The sequence below is a fragment of the Podarcis muralis genome, chromosome 3, assembly GCF_964188315.1.
Source record: "Podarcis muralis chromosome 3, rPodMur119.hap1.1, whole genome shotgun sequence".
Taxonomy (NCBI): Eukaryota; Metazoa; Chordata; class Lepidosauria; order Squamata; family Lacertidae; genus Podarcis; species Podarcis muralis.
Window position 1 is genome coordinate 42,309,661 of NC_135657.1, and position 21,964 is coordinate 42,331,624.

Sequence of the window (21,964 nt, forward strand, 5' to 3'; positions counted from 1 at the left end):
AACCTTCAAAGTACCGCCAAAGCAAAAAGATCTCTCATGTAGAGAAAAAAAAATTCAGCAGCAAAGCACAACCAGAAACCTCAGGGAATAAAATGCTAGGCTCAGTTTCCATACCATATTTAGATAAAGCTTATAAGTTTTAGAGCAACAGATACATAGAAATGCAGGCACAAAAACTTGGCTACCTTCCTATAAGGTCACGTGAGGACAGAACCATTAAGATTTCTCAGAACAGCATAATTTTTGATAAGAACAAATAGATATTTTGACATTTTCTATGTAGAAAGATATAATGCACTTGAAGAGTCTCTTTTCCAACTAGAAGCTTTGTTGTGGAAACTTGAAAATCTGCATAACAAAATCATTGGTCATGCCTCTATAGCATGCTCATTCCTTCAGCGCACCAAAAGGCACTGACAAAAGAAACTTCCTTAGTAGGACTGTAGGCCTCCCCAGGGGGCCTGGATGCTAAGGGGATGCACTGCCTAGCAAAAACATTTTCTGCACACAGTGTGGCAATCAGCAGATCAGAGCTTGCTTGGGAACAAACATCTGCTAATGTGATGAGACAAATATATGTAACTTAACCGCTGATGACATTACCAGGGGGCCACATATATGAGGCGTGAAGAGAGGACCTGAAGAACACAGACAACAAGGAAGCGAAACAAGATATTACTAAAGGGGTCAAAGAGGCTAAGAGGTTGCCTGAGATGAAATGTGATCGTAGTGAGAGGACATGTTCCTGATCTTTAGTGAATTGATTGATTAGGATTCATACATTGTCCTGCTGAAATATACTGCTTTGCTGGCACCACCATTTTGTTTGGGCGAACAAGTACGAGTCCTCAGTACTGGAGGACAGCATAGGGAGCAGCTTAGGTTTCTGTATACTAGCTGTGCTGAAAATAGTCGCAGAGAAAAAGCTAGCACAGGGAGACGTCTAAACAAGAATTATCTAACACAACTAGCTTGTGTTGATGAAGAGAAGTTGATACCAAGGCATTCAACAAAGTCTCCCTGGTTATAGTGGTACCTTGGTTCTCAAACTTAATCCGTTCTGGGAGTCCGTTTGACTCCTGAAATGGTTCGAAAACCAAGGCGTGGCTTCCGATTGGCTGCAGGAGCTTCCTGTACTCATTTGGAAGCCGCGTCGGACGTTCGGCTTCCGAAAAATGTCTGCAAACTGGAAAACTTACTTCCGGGTTTGTGGCGTTTGGGAGCCAATTTGTTCGGGAGCCAAGCCATTCAAGAACCAAGGTACCACTGTATTTGATTTTAGGGCACTTTGGAATAAGCAGAGCCTTCCTTGGGCTAACTGGAAAAGCTCCAATTTTACTTCCACCTGACGATCACAGGCACACTGGCCATGTCCCTTTACCAAAGGTGTTAATTATACTCACAAGCAGAAAACCATTGTTTGCTAATGATCCCACTTTGTGGTTGGAATTCACAAGTGATTTACCATGCAGTCCTGTACTCAGAAATAAATCCCAATGACGGCAATGGGGCTGACTCTTATACTGGGTATAGGATTCCTTGATTATACAGTCTTTTAAACCCTCAAGGATGCCACACACCAGCAAGGAGAAGGCTAAAATCTGCAGGCAGCAGGCAGGTACACATCCAGGCAGACAACATCTCTGCAGCCGACTGCTCCACAGCCACCTTCAGCCTCTTTTTCTATTTCCATGCTAATTTTAGCAACAGTGGTGGATGTGCAGAAGTTGGACAGCGTTTAATGTTAGGGAAATGAGGTCTATTATTTGAAGTCACTGCTCACACAGAAGCATAAAATTGTATAGTTGGAAGGGACCATGAGAATTATCTAGTCCAACTCCCTGCAATGCAGGAATCTTTTGCCTATGTGGGGCTCACATCCACGACCCTGATATCAAGAGTTTCATGCTGTAACAACTGAGCTACTCTCATTCCTATGTTCTGCTGTTTTCTAAGAGAAGTCTAAGGCATCAAAAACGTAATCACCTTCTTATATTACTCTTGTTAGAAAAATGCCTAGCTAGTGCTATTCTAGTGCTATTAAATAGCTAGTGCTATTAAAGCTTTCTAAACACTGACATGTTTTAAAAATAAAACTGAAAAGATTTACAAGAGGGATACCTGAATCACATGCAGCAGCACCTCTTTCCTTAAGATCTTCAGATATCCTTAACCCTACAAAACTCTCACGTTTCAGGGATTTTTCTTTACTTATTAGCTGAAAAACACAACAGAATTCCTATTACTGAATTTTGTTTTTGCTTCATTTCATGCAGTACAGGTTATTATGCAGTGTAAGCTCCACACATTACATTTAGCACATTATAGAACACCCAGACATTTACTTGTAAAACTATGTCAAGAAAAAAACTTCACAGTTTACCTTGCTTCGGAAGACCAGCGGCCTGCAACCAAAAAAGAAAATACAAAATAAACAGCTGCTTCCACCAAAATATTATTCACAAAAAACATCATCAAAACTAGACGACAAATCAGATTAGTTCTTTCCATGCTCTAATATTAGCACAGAAGTTTCCAACACTGAAACACTATCTGTGCCAGCATAGTTTTAAAGCACAGAGCCAGACCATATGCTAACGTCATTACAAACTGCCAATTATTACTTAATGGCCCATAAGGCAGTAAAAGTGGTGAAATCAATACAAGAAGTGCTCTTATAGAATGTGTTTATACAATTCTATCAGCTTTCAAAAAATTGTCCTGAATTGAAACCGACCACTCAGAGGAATTAACAGTGCTTTTTAGATCACTGAAAGTACCACCTGAATAGCACTACTTCCTGTTTCTAGAGACACAAGAGACTTAGGAGCGGATGGGAAGCTGTGAAAAACTAGCCTCTCCTAATATTTTGCAGCACATAGGCAGCACACTCAGTTTCCCCATTTTGCTCAATCTTCTAGTCTTCCACAGAAATAGTGGATATAAGTGGAAGAAAATCATAAAAATCACAACAACTGGCAGCACAGCACAGCTCAACCTTTTAAATGCTGTGCTTTATACTTCAAGAGCCTATTTCCAATAAAACAAATTATAAAGTTTAAAAAAAAGCTTAAAGACAAACATAGGTGATTATTAAAATGTTAACTGCACACAATTCTTACCATTGACAAGAAGCAATTTGTCCACAATGCAGTCCAGAGCTGCACGGTGAGTTCTGCATGCAAAACAGTGCTTCTGACACCCAAGCACCTTCATTTTACTGTCACTTATATATCACATTTTTACACTGCCTTTCCACCAAGCAGCTCGGAACAGCGTCCTCAAACAATCACGATCCCCAATAAGTTGCATGGCCAAGAGGTTATGTAAGATCAGGTCTCTCTGGATTGCATCCAGCTCTCTGGCCACTACTCCACACTGGCACTCTAAGAATTCTCTCCCTCAATATGGCACTTGACAAGCAAATTCTGAAACAGTGGGGAGCGGCTTCAAATGCACTGAAGAGAGATTTCATTTTTGGGGGGAGTTAAATGTTCTGGAAGCAATTCTTGGTGCATGTGACAAAGAAGCCTCTCATTACTGGAGCCTCTGATGTGATAAATGCAACTATAGACCTGTAACACTCACTTTTAAAATATTGTGACTGTTAAGTAGAATAACATTAAACACAGCCATGCTCTTGGATCTTAGCGCAACTAGCTGAATAACAGTTTATTATCCATAATAACAATGCCCCGTCCATACTGACTCATTTATTAATTCTGTATCTCACTCTTGCTCCAAGGAGCTCAGAGTAGCATACGTAACTTCTTCCCCCCAGCAATTTTATCCTTACAGCATTGTGAGAGTGATTCACTTATGAGATGGTGAGCTTGGGGAAGATACTTAGGGAGACATCCCAACTACCCCGTCTTCCCAGCAGAGCTAAATGGGGGTGCCAGGACCAGCACTGCATCCATAGCCCTGCTGTGCATAATAATAATAATAATAATAATAATAATAATAATAATAATAATTATTATTATTATTATTATTATTATTATTATTATTTAATACCCCGCTCATCTGGCTGGGCTTCTCCAGCCACTCTGGGCGGCTTCCCAAAAAATATTAAAATACTGTAATACATCAAACATTAAAAGCTTCCCTAAACATAGTGCATAGTTATCAAAGTGGAAGGGCAGGCAGATTGCCCTTCGATCAGAACCAGATTGAATTCTATGCTGTCATGTGATGGCAGGAGGGCCAGTTTGGGATCAGGTGGTTCCCCAGCCAGCTCAGCCCTGCCTTCTCTTTACCCTTGGAATATCCTGTTTTGGGGCTTTCTGCTGCCTGCCACCAGCGGGGCTGCCGGCAGTGACACATCTGCCAGCCCACACATTTGGCAGGTGAAAGGGAAGCCCCTCATCAGCAGAATGACACTGGCATCACTCTGCAGCCAGCATGAAGCCATCAGAGGCCAGGAGAACAGGTTGGAGGGATATCTCTAACCAATCTACCCCATTCCTGCCTGGAACAAGGGGGTTTGGACTGCTCTGTGAGCTTCAAGGAAGAGCAGGGATTTAAACCTGCATCTCCCCATTCTAAGCCCACCACATTACAGTGGATATCTACAACACACAGAAAGCTAAAGATCAGTACACTGACTATTACAGAAGGCTCAAAACTGGATATTTTTATTTCCCAAAAACACATGCTATCTCATTAAACTTTACAACAATCCTGTAATGTAGGCCAGTATTATCCCCATACTTCAGACAGGGGTTGGGAGTGGTTTGTCTGAAAGCCGCCTAGTGAATTTTTGGCCAGGGTGATATTTATATTACGTCACTCTTAGGCTTTTATGCTACAGTACTGTAGTGCACAGAAAGAACAGTGGAAAAAGTCTACCTCATAGCAGCAGCACAAAAGAAGCCAAGTCATGCCAAGGACATAATTTTGGCCAGCATGAGTTTTCCAGAACAGCTTTCAACAGGGAAGGCAGGACGTGAGTGGAAGAGGGAGAATCTCCAGTGCTCATGCAACTGGGAATGGAACTCAGAAAACCAGACAGGGTATTCCCCTCCCCTTAACCCATTTTAACAATCCTCACATTGGAGAAGATGAGGCTTTCTGGGGCAGACAGAAATCTAATAGCTAAAAATACAATTCTCATTAAACATGGGCTGGAGTTTAAATAGTTACTTTGGGGGTTTGTGTGACAGTGTTAATAATGGTAGAAAAGCAGGGGGTGGGGAAGTAGGGAAGGCAGCAGTGGATGGTTCATCCAGTAAATGAATGACACGGTGAAGGATACAGCAATAAGAGTAAAGTATGGGGACTGGAGAACTAGGGTAGAGAAAGGTAATTTAACAGGAATGTTGGAAGGCTGGAACAGTGGCAGGTAATAAGGAGGGGACAGGGACATGATGGAGGTGAGAAAGGGTAATAGGAGGAAACAAAATCAAAGTGGCATATAGGAGACATGATAGGCAACCTGTCAAGCAGAAACATGGAAGGTGGGAAAAAGGTTTTGTACCAACCTTTCCCCTTTGTGGAAGTAAGATTCCTGTATACTTCCTCACGTCATAAGCTCTCCTGGCCTATTTGACTGACCCTCCACTCCGCCCAGTCCCCTTAGCAAATTTGGTGTGTACTCCCAGCACTGGTATTGGGGTAATCAGTATTAGTGTTCGACCCTTTCTGCATTGTTAAATATGTGAAGCTGCCTTACACCTGAGGTCCAGCTCCGAGGGCCTTCTGGCGGTTCCCTCACTGTGAGAAGTGAGGTTACAGGGAACCAGGCAGAGAGTTTTCTCAGTAGTGGCACCCACCCTGTGGAATGCCCTCCCATCAGATGTCAAGGAAATAAACAAGTATCTGACTTTTAGAAGACATCTGAAAGCAGCCCTGTTTAGGGAAGTTTTTAAATGTTTGATATTTTATGGTGTTTTTAATATTCTGTTGTGAGCTGCCCAGAGTGGCTGGGAAAACCAAGCCAGATGGGTGGGGTATAAAAAATAAATTATTATTATTACACCTAAAGATGTGGGACCACCATGCATGGCTCTTGCTGGTAGGCCAGTGAGCAGAGCCTCCAATGATTATCTTAATGCTTGGGTAAGTTCATGTAGGTGTAGGTGATCCTTCAGATAATGTGGTCCCAAACTATTCTTTTAAGACAAAAACCAGCACCTTGAAATAGGCCTGGAAATTAATAGGCAGCCAATGTAACTGACTCAGAAAAGGTGTAACATGATCCAATATGTAATAAGTATGGAGTTGGACGGTACCTGTAAGAAGGGGACTGCGCAGACAATTAGTGCCTGTGTTCTCTTCTGGCTTTCCATCCAATTCACTGTACCCAAAAAGTTCTGTCAGTCACCCATGAAGTCTGCAGCTGTTTAATTCCTGATCAAGCAAATATAATCCACACTTTGATCTTGGATTTGAGTGTGACCTGGTGTGCATTACCAAGACCACCATGCAGGCACAGCCAGCAAGAATCACTACTGACATTGGTGGCTGTGAGCATTCCAACTGCCTCAAGCCAGCTGTCTGTAAAAAGAACTGTGTGCCGCTGACTAACTCATCCCCTGGAGCAAATATCATCTGCTCCACTCTAGGACTGGCCTGGTGCTTCCAATGAGTTCTTACTCTCTGGGTGCAAGCATTTGGGCTAGAAGACAGTGAAGATGGTATATTTATGTGTACCGGTAGATGTGTGTGAGGGGTGTAAATAGAATGATATTGAATGAGCAACATATATTACATGATTTCTGTAAATACAGGCAGTTCTCAAATATGTGGGGGTTGCGTTCTGGGGATAGTGCGTAAAGCCAAAATCACGTGTAGTGAAAACACATTGAGTTCAATGGTGGGTGGGATTGCCAAAGTCATATTTCCCAGACACACACATCCTTTCCATTTTTTTCCTGCCAAGCATGTAAATCGTAATGCTCACAAGTTAAATGTGTGCAAGTTGCAAGTTACCTGTATGAGTCAGAATTGGGTGTGATACGTTAGTGGGGGGAGTATTGCATGTTTTGAGCTAGAATGTGCCTTTGACAAGAGGAAAAGGATCCCTGGATCTTAAGATGTTTTCAAAATGTGCTGCTATGATTTTATTTTGGGAGCATCTTATTGTTTTATATTGTAGTTGTATTACAGTGCGTTGTATTATATTGTAGTTTCTCAGTTTCATTGTTTCTTACATATTCAAATTGTATTTGCTATTTTGTTAACTCATCAGAGACCGTCTTAAGTAGTATAAGAACACATGAAATAAAAATAAATAAAATTAGTATGCTCGTATGGTGAAGGAAAGCATGCTTTTGTGAAAGTGGGAGTCTCCTTCACGTTTGATTAACTTTGAAATACTTCAGGCACCAAACTTTGAATTTAAAACGTTTATCTTTTTAAATTATCTGGGTAAACGGTTAGTGATCTTCCAAAGCATGTGACCCAACCTCCTCTGTCACATGACAATTTCATCTTCCCCTTTCTGGTTAGCACTAATCATAGCAATCAGTTAAGATGTGGAAACCATGGTTAATGTTAAACACAGTTTGCACTATTCAGCTGTCACAGCAAAACTAAGGTTAGGCAACCTTGGGAAAAAAGAGAGCCCATTGTATATTCCTTATTCTTCCAAACCATTGTTTTGGAGGATTCCTAACATGATATTTGAATTGAGACCATGAAGATTTTGGCAATCTCATCTTCTAATAATTTTATTTTTAAATTTTCTTATCAAGAAATACAACAATGCACAAGTATTACAAGCAAACAAAGGAAAGTAATTAATCTAAAAATCCAGTCGCAGTCCAGAATTCATGCTTAGTGTTTTGGGTTTTGTTTTTTTTTTTACATTTTCTCCCTTTGAGCATCAGCTATTTGTGCTAAGTTGGCAAATGGCTTTTGAAAATCTGAACAGTTTCAACCAATTTATTCTGCTTTTCAAAGAAAACAGGCAAGTGTTCATTGGGGCCACACAATCCCTGAGTGCACCTAAACACACACAAAAAGAGAATTGAACTAATTTAACCAATATTATTTTTATTACTTACTCTTGATGTGATGTGCAAAGTTTAGCAAGTTTGTCTAACTCTTCATTATTCAGGACTTTAGCAGAACGTTTTAGAGCTGGAACCTCGTTAGATGCTGCTGCTTTCCATTTTTTTTCTGCAACAACACACAATCATTTTATATTTTTGTATATTAAAAATATTTCAGTGTCTTCAAAAGCAAAATGTTTTGAATAGTCTCTAGACAAAGTGGATTCAACATAATGGAAAAACAAATATTACAGCACAGAGTAACTGGAATGGTCCATTAAAAGCCAGAAGCCTAACTGAAAATAATGATGTTCCTTTTCAAGGAAAATATATCATGATAAAATAAAGAACAACCACTGATCACTGTGCCTACACACAACAGTCACCAGTAGGGAAATATGCAGCTATTTTTATTTTGCAACCCAAAACTTATTCTATTATAATAAAAACAAGAGATTTCCCAACTATATGACACACTTACCCCACTGTTGTTGTATAGAAGAAAGATTTGCAAGTAGTTGCTCATGATATAACCGTTCAAGCTGAATAAATTTCATGGCTTTCTCGTCTGAATGAAAAACTAAAGGAAAATGCAGACACCGAATGACAGTCGAGAATAGACAGTGCTTTTTTCTAAAAGAAATGTATAGGGGTACTCTCATTTTCCTACTCATATTGAACTACTGCCCCTCAATAAGGCCAAACTTAGACTCACAAAATGTTTAGGGGTATGTGTACCCCCTGCATCCGTCTCCCAACGAAAAAAAGGACAGCATAGATATAATGCATAATTGTGCTCAAAACTTGGCATGCACGTGCTACACGGACCCCACAATATACTCTCTTAATCTTTTCCCCCTGCAGTCAGAAAGTTTTCCTTTTTTGGGCAATGAATTCTCTAGGATGAGTGTTTCCAGCAGTAATTTGCCATTCACATTTAAAGTTGCTCAATTTAATGGAAAAAATACAACCAAGTACTGTACCACCTGGAAGCTCTTATTTCTTCAAATGGACAAATTCAAAAATGAAATAAATTTCTCTTTCAAGGGTAAAAGCTTCTCAGTTTTTGATCGCACATCTAGAATTAAGGGGGGAAAGCTAGCAAATACCACTAACATAATCAATCTCTTCGGACTGCAAGTGCAAAAGAGGAAAATCAAAGCAGCTATAAACATCTAATGTTACATGGCTGAGTGGGGATTTGAACCCTGGTCTCCTTGGTCATAGTCCAGCACTCTAACCACTATACCACACTGAATCTATGCAAAGCCTGAATAAATGCAAGCACCTCCTATATTAGATTCAAGTTCTTATGCTAGATTGAACAAGCTCATGTACACTCATGGTTCATGAACAATACCTTAGTGGTTTGTTTTTTGTTTTTTACATTGTTCTTGCAGAGACTGTTTTACACTGTTCTTTACACATTTAAGATAACAATTTAATATTTATAAGTGTCCCCCCCTGGAAATTAAGAAATCTGAATAACTGCACTTAAATAATCATAATTTTTCCACTTTGGCTTTAACTAGACCTGTTGCTGGAAACCTTCAGCCATATGCTGAGGGCAATGGCATAGAAATCAATCTTGATTTTAAAAAGGATACATTCTCCATCTTGAAAATACGTTTCAGCAATCTGTAACAGAAAGCAAAGAAGCAACTAACATTTTCAGATATTTATTATACCATTATCACCCTTTATATCATCCTCCAGAAACCACCTCAGAATCTATATCCTGCCAAAAATGTACATGAATGTTGTACCCTGAAACATGGCTGAATATGCTATTTGTGAGAAGCGAGATTATATATGTCTGGATGTTTCATATATGCAATAAATTAAGATTGTAGTCCTGGGCACACTGATCTGAGATTAAGTTCCAGTGAACACAGTGGACCACACTTTTGAGTAAGCGTGTATAGATGATTGCACTAAATTTATTTTCTACTTATTTTATCAAAGCATCACATATACAGACAGAGAAGTAAGTTTATATACTTTCCAGCCTCTACATCTTCAAGAACTTTTGTTACAGTCCTCAGGATTATAACCTTCTATACCCACACACCTGGAAAGCAAATACTTGGGGTATTTAACTACTATGGCATCTTAAATACTAACAAATATATTGTGCCATAAACTTTTATGGACCAATCCACATTTCATCACAGTCTTTGACCTACAAAAGCTTATAGCATGATGGACTTCCCTCAATAATCTAATGGGTTGGATCCAGACTAAATTAGCTCCCACATAAATCAATGGGACTAAGAACATAGGGTGCTGCCTTACACTAAGACAGACTCTAACTCACTCTAACTCAGTGGCTTTCCATTATTTCAGCTGATAAAATCTCTCATAGTATGGCCACAAAGAAACCAAGGTAGGTCTTTTTTTACTACCTCATGGAGGCACAGGGGGAGGACTCTTGAATCCATCTGCTCAAATTCTTCTCGAAGTAGAGAGAAGAGGGCCTGCAAAGTCTGGGTTGGATCCTTTTGGGGAAAGTTTGCATTGGTCTTGTTTCCATCTTCATCTGATGTAGAACCTGTTGCTGTAATGCCAGTCTTCTCTTGCTTGGCTGCTGCGGAAGTGTTCAACAAGAACAGTTGTGGACTCTCAGAAACATTTCAACATATAGGGTTCTGTTCAAAATTGCATGAGCAAATATCTGCTCACACAGGGGGACTTCCCATCTCTCATCTCTGAGCCCATGGAAAGCCACTCTGGGGGTCAAGGGCCTTTTAGGAAGGGAAATGGGCTGTAGCAAAAGAGGTCCCATTGGCTAATAGTAGTAGTACTTGACCAATGCTCCTTTGGGAGCAAAAGCAACAAGAGCCAGGATTTATTCCAATAAACTATAAAATATTGTATTAAAGATGGCATAAAAAGATTACCTTCAAAAGAATTGGTTATTTTCATGGCAACGTGCGACCTTCACTATGTTTGTGTCATGCCAAATTACCATTTGTTTAAAAGTGCTATCATGCTTTGGAATATCTTTCAGATATATTTCAGATATTCCAAAGACATTTGTAAAGCTAATTGTGAGTGTTGCATATAATGATGGAAGTGGCATTCAAACAAACAAACAAACAAACAAACAAACAAACAAACAAACTTAAAATGGAAGAAAAAAATTAACTTTATGGGAAATTGATTTCACAGTGTTGTTGATGCAAATATTGACTAAATTCTACACCATTTCCCCAAAGTCACTCCTGTTTGAATTAATACAGTTCAGGCTGAAAAAATTCAGCAGTACCACCTTTATGGCCCTTACTCAGGACCACTACCTGAAAGCTAGGCTCATCAACGTAATTATAAAACTACAATTATTCTGTTATAAAAGCCACTACCAACACAGATAAAAATAACAGAATACAAAAAGCACCTATACCTACCCTTGGAAGACACAAACCTACAACAAAAGAACATGTGCCCTCATTTTTTGGGCATTTTCTGATACAGAGAACGAAAGCATTTCATCATTACAAACTCTTTCCTAGCACCTGTTAAGTTCCCTCCTTTCTTGTTTCTGTTTCCCAGCATATACCACAGATCACCAGTTTTGAATTCTACATCTAATCCCTTTGCAATCGCTAGCTTAATCTTTAACTTGATTGTTCCACCTGTTGGGAGACTAAAATATCTGTTTCTCTTTATCCACATCATAAACATTTACATAAATATACAGCATTTGTTGAACAGCGCCGAAAATTGTTTTCGGTACAGGAAGAATTAAGAGTTAACGTGAATTCTCATACTGGAACTGACCCAATTAGGTTCCTAAGATAGATCTGTAAGACAACACTATTATTCTTTCTTAGGAAAAGATACTACAGAAGATTGTTGCTCAGCTCAACCCTTGACTTATTTATTACACTGTGCAGACACTGCCCTCCCTTGAAATCTCTACATTCCTGAAAACAAACCTGCATTGCCTTTTCATGCATAAATGTGACATCTCATTTTTATCTGGTCACAGAAACCACAGCTGATATGTGAAAAACAAACTCAGAACAAGAAGATTGACAGGTCAAATGAACAAGAATGTATTAATTAGAGCAAAACTAAACCCTTTGTGTTGGCTAAGAAGCCAGCTTCAGAAATATCATTTTGAAGTTGCCATGCTTTGAAACTAACCAAATTTGTTATAATCAACGATTCCTAGTTCAGATGACCGGCCAAGCTAACACAGGGAAACTGAATGCTGGTGGAGTCCTTCTACCAACCATGTGGTAGGAAGGAAAGTGTGAACCTAAGATGGCAAAGTGCAAACCTAACTTCCCATCCATTATAAGCAAAAAAAGGCCAATGCTGGATTCTGTTTTACATGAAATAGCTTGCACAACAAATCCTAACGTTATGATATCTTGTTTCTCCCATGTTTGTATCTCCTTAAAATAATCAAGAAAAAAACAAATTTAACATTTAAATTGTCACTGTAGTAGAGCTTAGACTGTATGAAAAGTATCTTTTCAGTCTTCAACTATGCAAATCTAAATTGCCTTATTTTAAGCAGTTTATTAGCTGTCTTTCTACTTAGTGTACACAAGACAGTATTCAAAATGGAAATATGAATTTATCATATACCCATTTCTATACACCCCAAGTATTTGCCAGTTCAGTCCTTCTTAATATGATAATGCCATCTAACCAGATGATGAAGATGAGTGATTGCCATTAAAAAAAATACATTCAACAGAATGCATTTCATATAGTGTAGAAAATCATACAGAGGCAGAAAATAAAAAGGGTTAACTAACACCTTATGAAAGAGGGCGTGACGGATTTCATGGAAGAAGTATTGTGAAAGGGAGTTGCAGATGGCAAAATCAAAGGTTTAGGTGTATTCAACACATTACATTTATTATATTTGCTGTATGGCCTGCTTTATAGGTCACATTAAACCACATTTAAAGCAAACTATGGTTTTAGGTGAACGATGTGTTGGAGCATGCTGCTCAAGAGTTCCCATCTCACACTTCCCCTGTTGTTGCTGCCACTGCACCATAAACAAAGCAAGCCAGAGTTTGGCCTGTCATTTTGTCTGAATCCAGGCTCACTGCCTACCCACCCCCCAAAACGAGCTACAAGTTGTAAACCAGTAACAAAGCTTGAATATTGGTTGTGGCTTGTTGGGAGAGAAGCAAACCACGGACCTGAGTGTGGTGTGTGAACTGGGCCATAAAATAAACTATTTTGGACCTTAAGCTGCCTCTGTGTGGCGACTAGAACTGGGAGCAACTTCTGCTACATGGGCGTCTCAACTCAGATTCCTGGCAGATAACTCTACCTGGCAAGCAGAAATGCTTGCACTGACAGAGCGATTAAATCAGTATGACACTGACATTCCTTCCTATTATTTTTATCAACTGAAAACAAAAATTAGTTTGTAATAGCATCTCCTCTTCAAACACGCGGGTGGCGCTGTGGGTTAAACCACAGAGCCTAGGGCTTGCCGATCAGAAGGTCGGCGGTTCGAATCCCTGTGACGGGGTGAGCTCCCGTTGCTCGGTCCCTGCTCCTGCCAACCTAGCAGTTTGAAAGCACATCAAAGTGCAAGTAGATAAATAGGTACTGCTCCGGCGGGAAGGTTAACGGCGTTTCCATGTGCTGCTCTGGTTCGCCAGAAGCAGCTTAATCATGCTGGCCACATGACCTGGAAGCTGTCTGCGGACAAACGCTGGCTCCCTCAGCCAGTAAAGTGAGATGAGTGCTGCAACCCCAGAGTTGTCTGCGACTGGACCTAATGATCAGGGGTCCCTTTACCTTTTACTCTTCAAACAACACTACTTTCTCTTGTAAGAAAAATGGCTTGTTAACATTTGCCTTCTAGGTGAATGCATTCTAGGTGCATGCTTCACCTGTCAGGATTGCAGAGTTGGCTGGGAAGGTAGTGGCCTTGTAGAGAAGATATAGAAAGACCACACTTTTTGAGAACAGTAATCATAGAAGGAGATACACCCCAAGTCATGTTATAGGTTAAAGGCCTGTACTATGAGTAACAAAATGTATATTGTGGAAGTTGTTGTACCTTTCCTGCTGGAACTTTTTGTTTTCCTTGAACTCCTTTTTTCAGAGTCACCTTTTTCTAAAATGAGCATTTCATCTGCAGCGAAGCTTCTAGATGGCTTATCGCTTTCATCTTCTTGGCAGGAGGACGTGTAGTCTCCACTGTCCTCATTATTATTAATGCTGTCCTGTTCAACCTTTCCCATTGTGTCGTCACTGCTTTTCAGAGTATCGTGCTTGCTTCCATTAAGCTGATTTTCATTTTCATCTGGTGAAGAAGCTAAGCAAGCTTTGATCTTTTCCACAAGTGTGTCGGTACGAAGTGAGCCTTGTAAACTTAACTGCAGGTCATTTGTAGGAGATTCCCTGTCATCCATTAGAGCGTTCCTAGGGTGAACTTTATATCCACTTAGCACAAATGATCTTCAGCTCTAGAAAGGAAAAAAAAGGCATTGAGATTTATAATAATCAAAATCCAAGTCATGTTTTGACTACCTAGCTATATTAGATTATATAGTCCAGCCTTGTATTTAAGCACTAGCCTGGTTACCATAGGATAGGTAATCAGGAACCTCATGTAAGCGAGTGCATGGAATTCCGCCAAGGCAATGAGAACAACTTGGCAGATGAGAGCTCTGTCATTCCTCCAGTACTCCTTGGACAAGCAGCACAGAGATCTCAGCAAGGGTGATATCTGATGGGGTCCCTCCTCTGTCAGTGGGCCCTGAAGGGCCGACCTGGCAGCAGAGCCAGGCAGCTGAGGGGACTGACACCATTTTGATTCCCAACAATGCCCCAGAGTGACACTGTATGGCACATTGTGGAAAACAAAAAGGGGTTGTCTTGTGCTGCTCAGCATGCTAGGCTGTGGGGGAATTAAAAGGGGAACATGGCAGGCATCAGCACAGGACGGTTGCCCACGGAAACCAGGTGCTGGCTCTCCTCCAGAGGCAAGCGATGTTTTTTGCAGGCCTTTAACTTTTGTGGATTCTGTTTTTCCACAAGGCTAGTCAATGAGGTTCAAGGGATTGGACTTGATGATCCTCGGGACCCCTTCCAACTCTACAATTCTATGATTCTATGAGAGTAAACTAAACTGTGTGCATTGGCAGACTTTACGGCTTCATATTTCAGTGGTGCCCTGTGTGACGAGAATATTCAGTGCCCCCACCTCTTGCCTGTCATTCTATATCATAGTTCTGACGGCCCTAAGGCTCCACCCCCAGTACAACTGAACCGGTCGAGCTCCCCTAAATCCGCCTTTGCTGTACATATCATTCTGGCAATTTAATCCAAGAAGGGTAGCATTCAGTGGTAAAATACCAGCACCATACTTTGTGGAGTAGTAAATTCAAATAAAAGCTCAACACTCAGAAATATGCAGATGTATATTTGTTAAAACTACAAATTACTTAGATTAGCCATATCCACCCACTAATTGAAAATCTGCTATTTAACAACAAAATGACTAGCTAAAGAAAAGGGCCTATGTATAATTAAGAAAATTGTCCTACCAGCCCTAACATTTAGCAATTAAATGAATTACACATTTGTGATGCACTTTGCAAACCTTAAACATCACAACTGCTATCATAAATAGGCATTGGCTTTCACACCCTTTTTTTTTTTTACAATGGAGGAAAATGAAGCAGAAATACTTACGGTAAATGACTGCCTAACAAAGAGGAAATCAGGCAAGACTGTACTTAAACAAATGAACATCTGTGATCTTTGAACAGCCACTTCACATACAAATGGGTGATATTTAACCAAGTCATATTCAGAGCAAACCTACTGAAAGCAATAGATATTGGTGGGTCTTTTCTGAATATGATCAATGTGGGATATAATCTATGAACAAGAAAACTTATTTATTTATTTATTTATTTATTTGCTGACTCACCCATCCACCCAAGGCTTGTTAGTTCAGGAAACATGACAGCAGAATGGGACAAACTGCCTGTAACCAGTGCAGTGCTGTAAAACACATTACTCTAGCATGCAGGGAGCTATATGAGCAGACATGGGACACTCCTGCCAATGGGAGCTTAGTCTGGATCTAAGCAGTAGTTTTTAATTCAGTTAAATTATTTCACATTTTACACTACTTAAAAAACCTACATTCTGACTTCTAAACTGAAGCTGATAGTATCCAGTTTGTATCTTTTATTTATTGTACCTTTAGATTTATTGAATCTAACTCATCTCCCTCTTCCTATTTACTTCCTCTAGTATATTTGTAGTGTTCCAGCAAAGCTTTCCAGTTAGCTAAGGGAGACTAACATTTCCTGCTGAACCACTAGCAGCTTACTAAGCGAACTTGCTCAAGCTATTCTACCTGGGTGTTGTTTGGTAAATTTATTGTGCTTATTAGCAAGGATGATTGAGCATGAGCAAATACCAGCAAACATGCTCACTAAAGCAGCTGGTGCAACATTAATATAGAACCATGGAGTTGGAAAGGACCCAAGAGTCATCTAGTCCAGCCCCCTGCAATGCAGGAATCTCAGCTGAAGCATCCATGACAGATAGCCATCCAACCTCTGCTTTAAAAACTCCAAGGAAGGAGAGTCCACCACCTCTCGTGGGAGTCTCTTACACTCCTGAATAGCTCTTTCTATCAGAAAGTTTTTTTCAGATGTTTAGTCGGAATCTCCTTTTTTGCAACTTGAAGCCATTGATTCGAGTCCTACCCTCCAAAGCAGGAGAAAACAAGCATGCTCCCTCTTTCATGTGACAGCTCTTAAGATATTTGAAGATGGCTAGCCTATTCCTCTTTTCCATGCTAAACATACCCAGCTCCTTCAAGCGCTCCTCATAAGGCCTAGTTTCAAGACCTTTGATCATCTTGGTTGTCCTCTCCTGCAGATGTCCCAGCTTGTTAACATCCTTCTTAAATTGTGGTGCCCAGAACTGGACACAATATTCCAAGTGTGGTCTGACTAAGGCAGAATAGAGTGGTACTATTACTTCCCTTGATCTGGACACTATACCTCTGTTGATGCAGCCTAGAATACCATTAGCTTTTTTTGCTGCTGCATCACACTGTTGACTCATGTTAAGCTTGCGGTCCACCAAGACCCCTGGAGCCTTTTCACATGTACTGCTTGTAAGCCAGGTGTCCCCCATCCTATATTTGTGCATCTGGTTCTTCCTGCCTAAGTACAGAACCTTACGATTGTCCCTACTGAAATTCATTTTGTTAGCTTGCGCCCAGTTCTCCTATCTGTTAAGGTCATTTTGAATTCTGATTCTGTCTTCTGCGGCATTAGCTATCCCTCCCAGTTTGGTGTCACCTGCAAATTTGATGAGCATCCCCTCAATTCCTTCATCGACGTCATTTATAAAGAGGTTGAATAATAACGGGCCCAGGACAGAACCCTGTGGCACCCCACTTGGCACTTTTTCCAGGATGATGGGGAACCACTAATGAGTACTTTTTGGGTTCAGTCAGTCAACCAACTACAAATCCACCCAACAGCTACCTCGTTCAACTCACATTTTACCAGCTTCCTTGCGATACTATCATGGGGTACTTTGTCAAAAGCCTTACTGAAATCAAGATACACTATGCCCACAGCATTTCCCTGATCCACCAAGTTTGTGATTCCATGAAAAAAAGAAATCAGATTGGTCTGACATGTCTTATTTTAAGCACCAGGGAATGTGCCACCTAAGAACTTGTCACCTCTTCACTGTTGTGCCCAGCAGAGGGGTTGTGGTATGGGTATACTGTGTTTTGCTTTAGGTCACTTACATGTTTTCACTACCTTTAAATCTTATGGCAGATAGTGGTGGCACAGACATTATGTGAGAAATGGGAGGGAGGGGAGTAAAATAGTAATAGCAGCGGCCAGCCCACCTGACTCCTGGCCAGTGTGTCACAACCATTGTGGTAGGTGGTCCTGCGGGCGATATATGAGAGGGCATGTTCACCACCTACGGAACATGGCTCAACGTGGCTTATGAAAGGGCTGACCCTGGTGCCAGGTGAAGGGCTTTTGATTCACACAGAGGTTTTAAGCAAGAAGCATTTTAAACAAACATCTCACTGTATCAGTTGCATTTTAATGTGTAACTTGTACTGTACCAGAAAGATTTCCACCCTGCATTTAGTAGGTTTTAAAATATTATTTTAATTATTTGTAAAACGGCCCAGGTAACATGTGTTGTTGTGTGGCCATATAAATTTAATAGTAAAATAAATAAAATAAGTAGCTGCCACCTGGGAATGATCCAGCCTAATTCAGTCTGCAGAGCACCTGTATTCCATATTAAAATGGCTGCAGATTTGCAGACTGGGCTTTTTAAAAATCTCACCCACCAGTACCCTCTCAATTCCTCCCCTTCACATCTAATCCGAAGACAATCTCACTACTTTGTGATATTTCAATTGGTTGCAATGTGGCATGAACCTTTTTCTGTTTTAGCCTAATTATATCAAGCAGTTCTTCATTGCACCCTGAAGAATTAAACTCCACAATATCAGTCATTATAATGCTCTGTAAGAGGCAGGGTTGGTTTTTCATTACTGGCTACTCATATGATGGAAGAAGAACAGTGATATTGTATTCTGAGGAGGCCTGCAATTAAGGGTGTTTCACTAAAACAAATACTTTAACTCCTTCTCTCTTTTCAGCATTTTTATATGAACAGGAATAGCTTGATTATGCATTAAAGTGCACAAAGGATTTAAGGAAATTTTGCATTCTGAACCCAGATTAGGCTAAGGAACCGCAAGAGAGTATAGGGGGAGAGAAATAAACATCTGGCTCTTGGTCTCAGCAAAACTGCTGAAGCTTGACTAACATTTGACACCTGTTGTTTCATATGCGGATTAAACACGACAAAAATCAAGTGCTGTCCCTATTTTACACGTAACAAAATTAAGGTAAAAATATACACAAGTTAATCCATATATAGTCAACAGGCTACTAACAAATCATTTGCTTAGCTCAATACTTCCGGTTAAGAGATTCAGGAGGAAATTCTCAGATTATTCTGGCTAATAATCTGAAATACAATTAACCCATAAGGTCTCATTTATACTAAATTGCACAACATGTGCACTACAAAATGAAGTGCACTACATAAATGAAGCATACAACATTTGCACTGGTTTAATAATAATAATAATTTAAAAACACACAATGCCACCTTCGTAAATTAAGAATAATTCTCAACAATCAATAAACCAAGATCATCATTATAAAGACAGGGACATTCAATGGGAATTACTCCAGATGTTTTTGCTTAGGGTTGTGGGGGAGAGACAGAGGAAGAAGAAGTATTTAGGATGCAAAATCTCTTTCCAGCCCAACTTTCTAACAGAGATAATTGCCACTCAGTGCAACTGCCCCATAATGCGGCCTCATTAGTAGTTTCTCTCATCATGAGATGATTGTGTTATGTACAATCTCATTAGTGAGTATGTTCACTATCAGAAAATCTCCTTCATCTAACCTCTTGACTGTTTATGTCAGCTGGATGTTTTCTCTCCACAAAATAATGTGCTGAGAGTACAAAGACTGCTCTGTAAACTCTTTGGGAAGTAAGCTCCTTATTTCTTCACTCCCCCTTCTCCTGAGCTTCAATTGAACATACAAATTCTGAGGTCCCTTCAAAATGTAGAAAATATGCAGCAATACATTTTATACTAACTGTGCAATGTGTAAGTTGTTTATCTATGACAATCATACGATCTTCAAACATAATCCTTATCTATCTATCTATCAAATTTACATCCTACCCTTCCCTCCCAAAGGCAGCAAATATATTTGTAATTTTGTTGTTGTTTAGTCGTTTAGTACTAAAAATATCTAAAAACAATCAAACACAGTGAAACATTTAAAAAAATCAAAATACAACTTATAAACACATAAATAAATGAATTCAACCAATCATGTGTCTGAACATGCCGGCCAAAACACAATATTTTCAGCAAGCATCTAAAGAATACAACAATGCCACCTGCCTAATGTCTGTTAGGAGTTCCAAAGTAAGGCGTGGTGCCTAATGAGCGCAGTACAGACACTGCATGACACTTGTGGAAGGGTAACTTCTACAGATCATTCATGTAGATATAATCGCTGATGCAGACATAATGCTATACAACGAACAAGGGAAGAACATTAGAATTCATGAAGAAGGAGCATTGTCATACTATGGTCTGCTCCCAATCATTTAACCAAGAGTGGCAGCATAATGTAACCCCTGTGTGGGATACTTGTGTAGGACCATGGGGTAGAGATAGGGAAACACATGATAGAAGACCTGGTTTTAAAGAGTGAAATGCAGCTTGAATTGCCCAAAGGCAGTAATTACTGATGACAGAGGCACCAGCTTCTCCAGAAGGTGCGAGGTGTCTGCGCATGCGACGACCTTTGATCCTGAGGGACCCCAGCCCATGGTTACCCTTTGTCTGCTAGCATTGCCTCGCACAAAGAGAGACAGAAATAGGGTGGAGAAGTCTTACTGCTGCAGGAAACAGGAAGTGGCATTAGACACACCTGGGGAATGCCTGATTGCAAAAGGCACAGGCTTGGGCCATGTGAGAGCCGAAAGATAGTTAGATTTAAGAAATTGGCACAGAAATGGAAGGAGCGAAACACTAATAATTACATGTTAAGAGAGGGAGAGGGAGAAGCAGAGCAGGTTTCCAGAATTTCAGCATGATCCAAGGGTTTGGAATCATAGGCATAAACGAAAGTTGTCAGAGCAGCTAGAGGCACAAGTCGACAGTTACTGAAAGGCAAACTTTGCGCCATCAAGAATACTGGTGATGATCTGGGGGGATGGAACAAAGGTACTTTCATTTGTTGTTCTTGAGGCTTGCACTGTGTGATCCGACTAGGACAAAGACTTACCGTATTTTTCATCCTATAGGACGCACTTTTGCCCCTCCAAAAATGAAGGGGAAATGTGTGTACGTCCTATGGGGCGAATGCAGGCTTTCACTGAAGCCTGGAGAGCGAGAGGGGTCGGTGCGCACCGACCCCTCTCGCTCTCCAGGCTTCAGGAAGCTCTGTGCAACCCTCAGGAGACCGGCGCGACTTTGCGCCGGTCTCCTGAGGGCTGCGCAGAGCTGCCTGCGGCCCCGGGCTTTGCGCAGCTCTGCACAGCCCTCGGGAGCCCGGCACAAAGTCGCGCAGGGCTCCCAAGGGCTGCGCAGAGCTGCCTGCATTCCGAAGCCTGGAGCGCGCTGAAGAGCGCGCCCGGGCTTTGCGCAGCTCTCCGCAAGCCTGGGGAGACTGGCACGACTTCCCGCCGGGCTCCCTAGACTTGTGGATAGCAGGCTGTTCTCGGGGCTGGGGTCGGGGGAAGCTCGGGCTTCCCCCGCGCCAGCCCCGCGCCTGGGGGGTGGAATAATTTTTTTTTCTTTATCCCCCCCCCCAAAAAAAACTAGGTGCGTCCTATGGGGTGGTGCGCCCTATGGGGCGAAAAATACGGTAATAATGTAATCTTTAAATGAAATAAAGAATTTGGTTTCTGAGATGGAAGATTGGACTGAGACAAAGACAGAAAGCTTAGATAAAAGGTGTTATGCCAACAACATGAGGTAGGACAATACATGCTTCCCACAGCAGTATGATTTGGCAAAGGTGAATGTCGTGTGTCAATCACAACAGATAGTCCCAAGCCCATACCACGTTTCAACTTGTGTGACAAGGCCATCTCACATGCAAAACAAAGAGGCATAGAAACATAATAATTTACAGCAATTAAAGTCACCAGTAGGGCTGCGCCAGTTGGAAGGAGACTTCTGTTTTATGTGGGCTAATTAATGTCCAAAATAGAGGCGGATACTTGTATCAGCAGGTAGCACACGGATCAGATGCATAGATAAGCTTTAGCATACATTTGCAGTTCTTGCTCATCCCAGTCCAAAGACTTATCAACTATAAATGAGGATAGCCAATGTACAACCAGATTTGCTTTCTTGGTCT

General features: G+C 40.8%; 1 protein-coding gene across 5 annotated transcripts in view; it reads right to left on the reverse strand.

The window, feature by feature from the left end:
• The window catches only part of CNST (consortin, connexin sorting protein), a 42,184-nt gene that overhangs the window by 12,724 nt on the left and 7,496 nt on the right, over positions 1-21,964 (reverse strand). For 4 of the 5 annotated variants that reach the window (XM_028724163.2, XM_028724166.2, XM_028724165.2 and 1 more), the window contains 7 exons: positions 14,041-14,449; positions 10,403-10,584; positions 9,605-9,635; positions 8,479-8,565; positions 8,010-8,124; positions 2,384-2,405; positions 2,122-2,218 (listed from right to left, as the gene is read on the reverse strand). In XM_028724163.2, the coding sequence (XP_028579996.2) occupies positions 2,122-2,218; positions 2,384-2,405; positions 8,010-8,124; positions 8,479-8,565; positions 9,605-9,635; positions 10,403-10,584; positions 14,041-14,395 (889 nt within the window). In that variant the 5' untranslated portion in view covers positions 14,396-14,449. The remainder of the gene's footprint in view (positions 1-2,121; positions 2,219-2,383; positions 2,406-8,009; positions 8,125-8,478; positions 8,566-9,604; positions 9,636-10,402; positions 10,585-14,040; positions 14,450-21,964) is intronic. The other variant, XM_028724167.2, reaches the window with a different exon arrangement.